Below are 11807 nucleotides of genomic sequence, written 5' to 3'. Positions count from 1 at the left end.
CTCTTCAGAACCATTGAGGGATGGGGAGGGACTTGACTATCAAGGAGAAGAGGGGTACTCTCCTATCTCTGGCTGTTCACCTAGCCCTTTCACACACAGGGAAGCTGGGGACAGTCCTTGCCCTGAGCAGTCTCACAGCTTAGTGGGGTCACAGACACAAACAACGTGAGCAAACAAAGACAATACCACATTAGACTGGAAACAGCAGAGGTGAGCACATGATGCCCTGTGGGTGTATACCGTTGGTAACTGCCTCAGCCTGGGGATTCAGAGAAGGCTTCCTGGAGGAAGACACGTGTGAGATGAGAAATGAGAGTTACAAGCTGAAAATCGGCCAGATGTGGTGGCTCACACCTGGGATCCCAGCACTTTGGGCGGCCAAGTTGGGCAGATCACCTGAGGTCAGGAGTTCGAGACCAGCCTGGCCAACATGGTAAAACCCTGTCCCTACTAAAAATACAAAAATTAGCTGGGTGTGGTGGGGCGTGCCTGTAATTTCAGGTACTCGGGAAACTGAGGCAGAAGAATCGCTTGAACATGGGAGGCAGAAGTTGCAGTGAGCCAAGATCACATCATTGCACTCCAGCCTGGGCAAAAAGAGCGAAACTCCATATCAAAAAATAATAATAAATAAATAAATAAATAAAATTTAAAAAAAGCTGAAGACCTCCCGCGTTGAGGTGAGATCTGTTGAGGCGACTGTGAAATGGAATTCCCTGACTGGGTCTGGTGCAGGTTTTAGCATAAGGCTGGAAGGATGGAAATAGCTCCCTCATCAATTTATGGGACAGTGATTGGTGAAACCTTAACAAAATGCCAATGTTCCAGGAACACTGTTATCGGTTCCAGGACTATTGTTGCTTTAAGCCCCCACCTTGAGCATTCAGAGAAGACAGATGACTAAGGAAGACGAAGTTGCAGATGTCTCTTTAAAAAATGAGAGAGGATTCCTCGAGCCACGCCCTCTTCTCATTAATATTAAATTATTGTGAATATTGATGTGGGGGCGTGGCGCCTTGGCCAGCTGGGCTAGCCAGCCAGGGGTTCCCGGTTTCACAGAGAGGAAAGTGACAGAAGCGGTGCGGAGGGAGAAGCAGAGACAGCGGAGAGGCCGGCAGCCACCCAGTCTCGGGGGAGCGCTTAGCTCCCCCGCCCCGGCTCCCACCCTGTCCGGGGGGCTCCTCAAGCCCTCAGCCCCACCCCCGGGCTCCCCATGGAAGCCAGCTGTGCCCCAGGAGGAGCAGGAGGAGGTGGAGTCGGCTGAATGCCCACAGTGCGCCCGGGGCCCCTGAGCCCATCCCGTTCCTAGCCGCTGCCCTAAGGCCCCCGCGCCCCCCGCGCCCCCCACCCGGGGCCGCGCCGCCTCCGTCTGCCCCTCCCCCGGGGCTTCGCCCCGGACCTGCCCCCCGCCCGCTTGCCAGCGCTCAGGCAGGAGCTCTGGACTGGGCGCGCCGCCGCCCTGGAGTGAGGGAAGCCCAGTCGAAGGGGGTCCCGGGAGCCGGCCGCGATGGACGCCGTCTTGGAACCATTCCCGGCCGACAGGCTGTTCCCCGGATCCAGCTTCCTGGACTTGGGGGATCTGAACGAGTCGGACTTCCTCAACAATGCGGTAAGATGAAGGGTCTCCGTTCCCGTTCCACCCCTCGGCACCCTTCTTCGCGGCGCGCCTGGGCCCCTAGAAGGACCCGACTACACATCACTGGGCAGGAGCGGGGAAAGGGTTCAGCGCAGGGTCTCTCGGAGCGACATGTGTTTGGCGCTCCGAGATTTGACGAGTAGGTCCCTCGACACCTCCCTTGGACCCCCGCCTGACCTAAGCCTCGGAGCTGGTGCCAGTGCGCGCCCCTCCTGGGGGCGCAATCCTTGAACACATTGGCCTCCACCTTCTAGGGGAAGGGGCCATCGAGGTATCGGGGCCGTCCGATCCTTGGATCTAAGCTCAAGAGACGCCAATCCCGCCCTCCACCCACGTCTTCTAGCCGTCCCCAACCCACCCCAGGTTCCAGGACCAGACTGGGCGCAAAGTGGCAGCGCCCTTTCCTGCGCCTCCCTTGGGGCTTCGGTGCCTCTTAGGCTGGATCTCCGCTGGGAGGCGCACCCGGGAGCGTTCTGAGGGTCTGAGACCCGACGCCCCTCGGGGATCAGAGCCAGACCCGGGTTCTCAGCCAGGCCCAGAAACTTCAGGGTGCTACCATGGCAGCCCCAGGGAATCAGGCCCAGAGACCCCCCCAGGGAGGGACCTGAGGCTGGGGGCTGGGGGGAGGCAGTCAGGGCAACACAGGGTGATGGCTCAGGAGGATGGGAGCCCTTTCTCTCCATCTGCCTCTAGATCTCTGCTCTGTCCCTCTGTTCCCGGAGTCTGGCTGACTTTCTCTCTCCCTCTCCCTATGTCTTCTTGACTAGGTCCGACTGTGAGCTTGTCTTTCTCCTCTTTCTCACTCTTCCCCTCCCTCCCTAAGGAAACGTGGCTTCTCTCTCTTCTTCCCTCCCTCCCTCTCTCAGGCTCAGCCCTAAGGCCTTGATGGGGGAGGGGCATGAGCTTAGAATGGGAGAAAATATTTAGGTTCAGAAGGGCCTGCCTAGATGAAATGTGGATTGTTGGGGAATCTAGTGGGAGCCCCCTCTTCAGTGAACCACCAGTTGCATGTGCATGCCTGTACACACCACACACACACACATACACACACCCTGTGATCAAGCACTTGAGACTCTTTACCTGCTGATCTCTACCTCCCAGGACCAAGATAAACTTGGCCAGGCAAGAGTCAAGTCCTTAGAGGACTTGAGCATCTTGGACTTCCACCTAAACTGTCCCAGGCCACTAGATTGATGGTGAGGAGCCAGGCCAAGGGACAGGAGCCAGAGTCAAGGAGGCATGGGGACTGAGGTCTCCCTGTTCTCCATTAAGCAGCACATCCTGGTTACCGTGCGCTCTGAGGAAGGCCCCTGGTCCCAGGCAGAGAGAGCATAATTCATCAGACAGAACAAGGGTACAAGGGGAGAGGGCTTGCATTGACAGCAGAGAGACTTGGTTTCTAGTCCTAGCTCTGCTTCCCCTGTGAGCTTGGCCCATACCACTGGATCTCCTCCCTGGGCCTCAGTTTCTTTGTCTGTAAAATGGGGGAGATGTTGGATCAGGTCTTCCTACAGATGGTTCTGGCACAGATCCCAGGAATAAAGCAGCAGGGATCAGGGGATCCACACCTTCTCTTGAGGTTGGTAAAAGACACTAGTCAGAGGGAAAGAGGTTTGTCAGAGCTCAGACCCTTGAAGTCAAGGGGGGCAGTAGAGCCCTGCGGTAAGCTTCCCTTGGCCCTTGGAAGCTCTGAGTTGGGCTTTCTTCTGAATGAACTCAGCCGCCCGCAGCCTCTTCCTGCTGCTCCATTCAGCCCTGCGTCCCCAGCTGCTCATCTGGGCCTTGGTCCAGCACAGGAAAGGAGGCACAACCAGACAGTGGGATCCAGCACCGGGACACTGGGGAGGAAAAGCCCTGCTGGGGAGGCTCCTGATCTTGCACCTGGGCAGGGCCAGGAGAGGCAGCGGGAGAAGATGGGGTGCCTAAAGAAAGAGAGAAAGGACTCTTGGGCTGGGAATCAAGGGATTTAATTCTGTCTGTGTTTCTACCACCAGCCAGCAGGAGAATTCAGAAAAGTGACTTTATTTATTTATTTATTTATTTTTTGAGATGGAGTCTTGCTCTGTCACCCAGGCTAGAGTGCAGTGGCGAGATCTTGGCTCACTGCAAACTCCGCCTCCCGGGTTCACGCCATTCTCCTGCCTCAGCCTCTCAAGTAGCTGGGACTACAGGCGCCCGCCACCACGCCCGGCTAATTTTTTTTGTGTTTTTAGTAAAGACGGGGTTTCACCTTGTTAGCCAGGATGGTCTCGATCTCCTGACCTCATGATCCACCCACCTCGGACTCCCAAAGTGCTGGGATTACAGGCTTGAGCCACCGCGCCCGGCCAAAAGTGACTTCTTCTTCTGGGGGTTGGCTTCCTCATCTGAAAAATGGGAATATTAGAACCATAGCATTACTGTAGGCATTTTGAGAGAAAATTAAAGTGAAGGTTAATGTAGCACAATGCCTGGCATGAAACGTTCATCGCTGGTTTGATCCATAGAGACTGGATAGGGGTGATAGTGAGAATTGCTCAGCTAGGAGTTGCTCTGTGAACACAGCAAGTCATTTTCCTTTTCTGGGGCCTCCATCTCCATATCCGAGGTCCCTTCCAGCTGAGATGCCATACCAACCCTTCCCCCAACTTCTTCATTCTGGATGAGGATAGGAAAATATTTCCAGGGTTAAGGATGGGTAGGGATGGTGTCTGTGTGCCTCTCCGTCTGGAAAATAGAGAGCAGAATATTCACTATCCTCCTTAAAAATCCAGATACAGGCCATAAATCATGCGGAAATTGTGTGTGCTCTGTTGCTCTGTGCAAAATGCAAAATGTATGCTCACCCTGAAAACAACTATGCAAGAAATACGCATGCACTTGGACAGACAGGAGAGGGAGTACACAAAGTCAAGACAAGTGTGTTTGGAGGTGGCTGGGCTGCTTTATTTTTCTTTCTATGAGGATACCTTCATGTTGCTGCAATTCTGTTTATGCGATTCTCAGAGATCCTCAGAAGGGGGCTGCCCTTCCTGTCCCATGTGGGGGCATCTCCTCCCTGCCCCTCCCACTCTCCCACGGTTTCTGATGTGGCCACCCTCAAGCCACTGTACTCTGTGGTCCTTCAGCCCCTTGGCCCATACGAGAGAGAGGGTCTGGGCTCCAAGAACTGGGATAAAGGACTAAAGGGAGAGCAGGTCGTTTCTCCAGATGGAAACACTAGGTCTGTGTGCTGTCCCCTCCTTCCTCTGGCTAAGAGGAAGGGATGTCTGGCTTCTCTAGAGGGAACTGGCTTGGGATCCCAGAGAAGCCCCAGCTGGGAGGGTGTGGGGAGGAGAAGGAGGAGGAAGAAGAGGTCTGTTTTCTCAGAGGGGAGCAGCAGGAAGCTGCAAGGATGTTTGCCCAGCACACCCGTTCACTCCCTGCAGCTGGGGAGGCCAGGTGTGGGAGTGACTGACGGGGACCCGGGGACCAGCCCAGCATGGAGGGAGGCGGTGGGGGCTAAGGCTGATCGCTACTCCCCAGACCCCTGGCCTGGCTTCTCCTGAGCTAACTGGGAAGCAGAGAGGCATCCCCACCCCCAGCCTTTGGGAGATTTAGGGAGATTAGAGAAGTATGTGTGTTTGGGTGTTCCTACGTCTGTGGGTGGCCCTTTAACGGTCCTTAAAAGGGGAGATGTATGTGTGTTTCTGTTTAAGTTCTCACCAACAGGAAAGAGGACAGAAGTGCTAAGGCACTCTGGTCTCAAGAGTGGAATCTGCTAGAAAAGATCTAATGAAAAACCTACTGCAGGAGCCCAAATCTCAGGTTGCCTATTCAAAAAGGAGACCTCTGATACCTACTCCTCCATCAAAACATGAAGTTCGTCTTGAGCAGAGGTTTGCTTTGGGTTTTGCTTCCCCCAGTGTTGAGGGAACAGTTCCTTGAGTCAGGGGCTTGGTCTGTCTTGTTCACTGCTATATCCCAGTGCCTAGCAACCAACTGTTGCTGAATGAATAAATGTATGGATGGATGGATGGAAGGATGGATGGATGGATGGAAGGATGGATGGACGGACGGACGGATGGATGGATGGATGGATGGATGGATGGATGGATGGAGAAAAAGGGGCCCAAGCCAGACCCCACATTCTTAGAGAAGAGGGAAAAGTGTCCTTAAGCCCATCTATTTGCAGCCATCTAGGTCCTTCAGAGCCCGCACTGTCTCTGGGGTCCAGGAAGGGCTCTCTATGGTTTTCAATGTATTCTCATTGCCTTGAGCCATCCCCATACTGTAGCACAGGCCTCTGAAGCCCCTGGTCTAGAATAGTCTACAATTGGCTACCCACAGGGGATTTGAACTTGTGGCTCAGGTCTCACCCTTGAGCACCAGCTCTAGTGCTTCTGTCTTCCCCAGTTTCTTCTTCAGATTGCTCTAGGACTCCTGGATCCATACTCACCCAATTTAAGACTAAGCCTTTTCCAGCCCTGCCTCAGGGCCCTTGCACATGCTGTTCCTGCCATCTGGACTGCTTTTCCCCCAGTCTCTCCATCTCAGCCTTCTGATCCCAGCTCAAATGTCACCTCCTTCAGGAAGGCTCCCTGAACACCTAAAGTGGGACCCCCCCCCATTCTTTTCTGTTTTAGTCTTTTGATTTCTTCTAGCCCTTAACCCAGTTTGCAATTATTTTAATGGCTTATTGTGTATTTCCTCCATGAGAAAGTAAGTTCCATAAGAGGAGAGTCCATATCAGTTTTGTGCATTGACATAAACCTAGCACAGTCACATGGGACAAAATAGATGCTCAATATAGTAAAACTCTATAATAATGCAATAAATATGCCCAGTCAAAAATTTCCAGTTATGTTCATTTGCAGTGGCTCATGCCTGTAATCTCAATGCTTTGGGAGGCCAAGGCAGGAGGATTGCTTGAGCCCAGGAGTTCAAGACCAGTCTGGGCAACATAGGGAGACCTCATCTCTACAAAAAATTTTTAAAAATTAGCCAGGCATGGTGGCATATGCCTATGGTCCCAGCTGCTCGGGAGGCTGAGGAGGGAGGATCACATGGGCTAGGGAGGTTGGGACTGCAGTGAGCCATGATGGCATCACTGCACTCCAGCCTGGGCAACAGAGCCAGACCCTGTCTCTAAAAGTAATAATAATAATACAAATTTAAAAATAAATTTTCCAATTACATAAAATGTGGAGTTATATTTTTGTAGAATTAACGAAAAACAGTATTTTTCAGATGGTCTGTACTATCACAAAAAGCAGGAAAGTAAAAATTGTGACACCTTACTGCACAAAGCAGACCAAAGAGAGAGAGTCCCACAGGAGAATGAGGCATCACTTTTTTTTTTTTTTTTACCAACCCCACAAAGAATGGAGTTTTGCTCACTTTTACTTGAGAAGGGGCCTGAGCATAGAACAGAAGTCAAGTTTGGGTCACATTGTAGCGCACTTTGCTCTATTTCAAAGACTTACTATATTTGTAGAGAAAATTACTTTAGGCTAGGGCAATCCTTGTAAGGGAAGGGAAACATTGTTTTTAAAAAATCCCAGGCTGGATGTGGTGGCTCACACCTGTAATTCTAGCACTTTGGGAGGTGGAGGCAGGGGGATCACTTGAGGCCAAGAGTTTGAGACCAGCCTGGGCAACACAGAAAGACTTCAACTCTACAAAAAATAAAAAATAAATAATTATCCAGGCATGGTGGCACATACCTGAAGTCCTGGCTGCTTGGGAGACTGACGTGGGAGGATCACTTGAGCCCAGGAGTTCAAGGCTGCAGTGAGCTATTATCACGCCACTGCACTCCAGCCTGGGCAACAAAGCAAGACCCAAAAAATCAGATCTAAGTGTTCAAGAGGTGTACTTATGTTTCCTGAAGGAGTCCTGGGGTTTTCAGGATCCTGGAATGGCCAGCCCTTAGGGTGGTGGGGATGCAGGGTCCCACAGAAGTGCTGTCTGCCCCCCGACAGGTTGTGAGGTCCCTCCGGCTTCCCTGGACCAGCTGGGAATTCATTTGCTCATTCATTAATACACATGTCCATTCCTTCAGCAACTGGGCACTGAAGGAACATCTATGCTGGTGCCAGGGTAACCTGGATGAAGAAAACACACTTGACCCTCCAGTCAATCACAGACGAATGAGAAAGAGAGCGAAATAGGCAGTATCAATACCATGGTGGATGCCATGATGGAGCAGAGCATGGCAGGAGGCTGAGCCAGGCTACAGGTCATGAAAGCTTTCTCAGAAGGTGATCTCTGCACATGCTGCCCTAATTTCCCTCATCCTTAGTGGCAAAGGACTTATTAGAAGGCATTTCTGGCCAGGCATGGTGGCTCACGCCTGTAATCCCAACACTTTGGGAGGTCGAGGCAGGTGGATCACCTGAGTTCAGGAGTTTGAGACCAGCCTGACTAACATGGTGAAACCCCGTCTCTACTAAAAATACAAAAAAAAATTAGCAGGGCATGGTGGCAGGTGCCTGTAATCCCAGCTACTTGGGAGGCTGAGGCAGGAGAATAGCTTGAACCCAGGAGGCAGAGATTGCAGTGAGCCAAGATCGCACCATTGCACTCCAGCTTAGGCAACAAGGGCAAAACATTGTCTCAGAAAAAAAAAAAAAAAAGTCATTTCCACAGGGACTGGGGCCGTGTTCCTTTTACTGAACACATATAGGCATTATTATCCATTGTGCAGATAAGAAAACTAAGAGAGGAGAATATATTAACTCCACTCAAGGGCAGGAATCCTACAGAGAGAGTCAAAGAGGGGAGCGAGAAGAAGCTACAAGCAAGTTCTCTTGTTGTTCTGGTTTGAGCTTTGCCCTCTAGAGCAAGGAAGATTCAGGATCTTTGATATCAGAGGGTCCCTGCCTTCATCCTCACCCACTCCCATCCTTAGGGCACCTTGGATGCCTAGAGCTTTATGGGCAAAGCCAGATCCCCTGGACAAGCTCCCACATCCCATTTCACACCCTATCCTCAGATTCACCCCAGGATGCTGTTCCCCAGCCCTTCTGGGGACTTGGACCTTTGCTCTCTGCAACTCCCAGGATTTCTCAGGAGACTCTGTTTCTGTCTGCCCTGGCCTGGCCTGGCTGCTGCACCAGGAGAGGGGAGCATAAAGGACATCCCTGTTTTGTGTCTTCTCCCTGTACCATGTGCCTCATGCGAGTCCTGGTACCAAGGCCCTCCTGGAGCATCTCTCTCTGGGACCTGGCTTGCCCTTGAACCTCCCTCAAGAAACCAGCTCCAGATGCTGTAGAACAGGCTGTTCCTCTGGAAGTCTCAGCACTCCTCGGGGCAGGATAGAGAAGGAAGATTTGGGTGGAGTTAAGTCAAGACCATGAGCATTGCTCTGGCTGGAACTCTGTGTAACCCTCTTGAGCAGCCCTGGGGAAGCCAGACTGAATGGCAGGACCCTGGACCAGGATTGGGGAATGTGTAGGGGTGGGATTGTCTGGTTCAGGAGAAGCTGGGAGAGGCAGGAAATGCCCCAGGACTCTGACCCTCAGAGGAAATATGTCAAAGGTATTGATTTCCTTGGAATGTCAAAGATCTTGATCCCCACCTCCTGGACACACCATATTGTCTACAAGGCCAGTTTGATAGCTGGAGCAACCATGGGCTTCCCCACTGCCGGGTTCAGTGTGCCTCCTCCCCCAATTCCTCTGGGACAGAGCCTTCCCTGCCGCTTCCTTGGCCCTTGGCTCATGGCCCGGAAGCCACTTCACCCATCAGAGAGAGGCTGATACATCTGGGCTGGGATATGTGGTCCGACATAACAGCTGGACAGCAGCAGCCACTGGTCCCTCCTCCCCTTCCAAAAGAATAACAAAAATGAAAGTAACGATGGAGTGAGGCAGGCTCTTCAGGCCTTCATGGAGAGCCAGGAGGCGGGTTTCAGGCAGTGATTGAGGGGGGCTCGCTTGGAGGCAGACAGGTCTGAGCCTTTGCCCATGGGTTCTTTCCACCTGGAATACCCTCACCCCTCTTCACCTCATTTCCCTCACTTGCTGTGTGACCTTAGGTAAATCACTTTCCCTTTCTGGGCCTTGCCCTCCTCATTTCTGAACCAAACTGAGGGTTCCCTGAGAGCAGGGTGTGTCAGTCAATTATTTTTGGCTATTCTCTGGGTACAGCTGTAATGACTGAGTGCTCAGGAAATGTTTATTTACTGGATGGATGGAAGGAAGGCAGGATGGAGTAGGGTGGGGACGATAGAGGAATGAATAGGTGGGTGAATAGATAGTAAAAGAAAGGATACTTCTACATTTCCAGCTTTGATGGTCCTCTTTTTTTAAAGTAGATTGATTAATTGATTCATTCATTCGATTACTCAAATCGTGAATCTTAGCATAAATGCCATCTCTCCCTTTCACTTTATCATCATGGCCTTTTCTATTATGATATATTGTGCAATGGAAGAATATACAGAATGTATATCTATCAGTTATAAAGTATAATAAAATGAATACATGAAAACTTACCCAGCTTAAGAATCAGACTCAGGGCCAGGCATGGTGACTGATGCATGTAATCCCAGCACTTTGGGAGGCTGAGGCGGGTCAGGAGTTTGAGACCAGCCTGGCCAACATGGCAAAACCCCATCTCTACTAAAAATACAAAAATTGGCCGGGTGCGGTGGCTCATGCCTGCAATCCCAGCACTTTGGGAGGCCGAGGCAGGCAGATCACCTGAGGTCGGAAGTTCGAGACTAACCTGACCAACATGGAGAAACCCTGTCTCTACTAAGAATACAAAATTAGCTGGGCGTGATGGCACATGCCTGTAATCCCAGCTACTAGGGAGTCTGAGGCAGGAGAATCGCTTGAACCTGGGAGGGGAAGGTTGTGGTGAGCGGAGATTGCTCCATTGCACTCCAGCCTGGGCAACAAGAGTGAAACTCAGTCTCAAAAATAAAAAAGAAAAAAAAGAAAATACAAAAATAAACATACAAAAATTAGCCAGGCGTGGTGGTGGGAGCCTATAATCCCAGCTACTCAGGAGGCTGAGGCAGGAGAACTGCTTGAACCCAGGAGGCAGAGGTTGCAGTGAGCCAAGATTGCACCACTGCACTCCAGTCTGGGCAATAGAACATGACTCTGTCTCAAAAAAAAAATTTTTTAAACCAAAAGAATAAAAACAGCAGTGGCAACTATTGTTTATAGAGGGTTTATGGTGTACCAGGCCCTCTACAAGAATTTCTGATGGAATTCTCTTAAGAACCCTATGTTTTACCATGAACCCTACTTTTGGATGAGGGAAATAAGCCTAGAGAGGTTAAAGCACCTGCCCAAGCTCACACAGATGACAAGAGGGAGCCCCCAGGTCTAAGCAGCGGTGCAGATGTCCCACCTCAAGCAAGGGTCACCTCCCCAGCACTTGCCCCATCGTCTGCCGTCTGACCTGCAGACCTGCTGTCTGCACAGGTTGAGCCTGGGAGTATGCACCTGGTCTTGGGACTTTCCTGTTTAAAATCTCCCCGGAGTGGGGTGGATTCAGAATCTACAGCTCACCTCTGTCCCAAACTCATGCAGCTTTGAGAGACCAAGATATTCAGAACTGAGTCTCTTTTCTTTTCTTCTTTTTTGAGACGGAGTCTCACTCTGTCGCCCAGGCTGGAGTGCAGTGACCAGATCTCGGCTCACTGCAAGCTCCGCCTCCCGGGTTTACGCCATTCTCCTGCCTCAGCCTCCCGAGTAGCTGGGACTACAGGCGCCCGCCACCTCGCCTGGCTAGTTTTTTTGTATTTTTTAGTAGAGACGGGGTTTCACCGTGTTAGCCAGGATGGTCTCGATCTCCTGACCTTGTGATCCACCCGTCTCGGCCTCCCAAAGTGCTGGGATTACAGGCTTGAGCCACCGCACCCAGCCTTGTTTGTGTTACAAACAATCCAATTATACTCTTCGTTTTTTTATTTTATTTATTTATTTATTCATTTATTTTTGAGATGGAGTCTCACTCTGTTGCCCAGGCTGGAGTGCAGTGGCATGACCTCCACTCATGGCAGCCTCTGCCTCCCAGGTTCAAGCGATTCTCTGCCTTGGTCTCCCGAGTAGCTGGGATTACAGGCATGCGCTATGACACTTGGCTAATTTTTGTGTTTTTAGCAGAGACGGGGTTTTGTTATGTTGGCCAGGCTGGTCTCAAACTTCTGGCCTCAAGTGATCCGCCCGCCTCAGCCTCCCAAAATGCTGGG

At 51.5% G+C, this 11807-nt stretch overlaps 1 protein-coding gene across 2 annotated transcripts in view; it reads left to right on the top strand.

The window, feature by feature from the left end:
• Positions 1 to 1047: 1047 nt before the first annotated feature.
• The window catches only part of CREB3L1 (cAMP responsive element binding protein 3 like 1), a 44201-nt gene continuing 33441 nt past the window's right edge, over positions 1048 to 11807 (top strand). The window contains exon 1 of one of the 2 annotated variants that reach the window (XM_073016898.1): positions 1048 to 1609. In XM_073016898.1, the coding sequence (XP_072872999.1) occupies positions 1508 to 1609 (102 nt within the window). In that variant the 5' untranslated portion in view covers positions 1048 to 1507. The remainder of the gene's footprint in view (positions 1610 to 11807) is intronic. The other variant, XM_008000336.3, reaches the window with a different exon arrangement.

This window comes from Chlorocebus sabaeus, chromosome 1, assembly GCF_047675955.1.
Source record: "Chlorocebus sabaeus isolate Y175 chromosome 1, mChlSab1.0.hap1, whole genome shotgun sequence".
Classification (NCBI taxonomy): domain Eukaryota; kingdom Metazoa; phylum Chordata; class Mammalia; order Primates; family Cercopithecidae; genus Chlorocebus; species Chlorocebus sabaeus.
The sequence above is the reverse complement of the archived record's forward strand: the minus strand, read 5'-3'. Positions and strand labels throughout refer to the sequence as shown.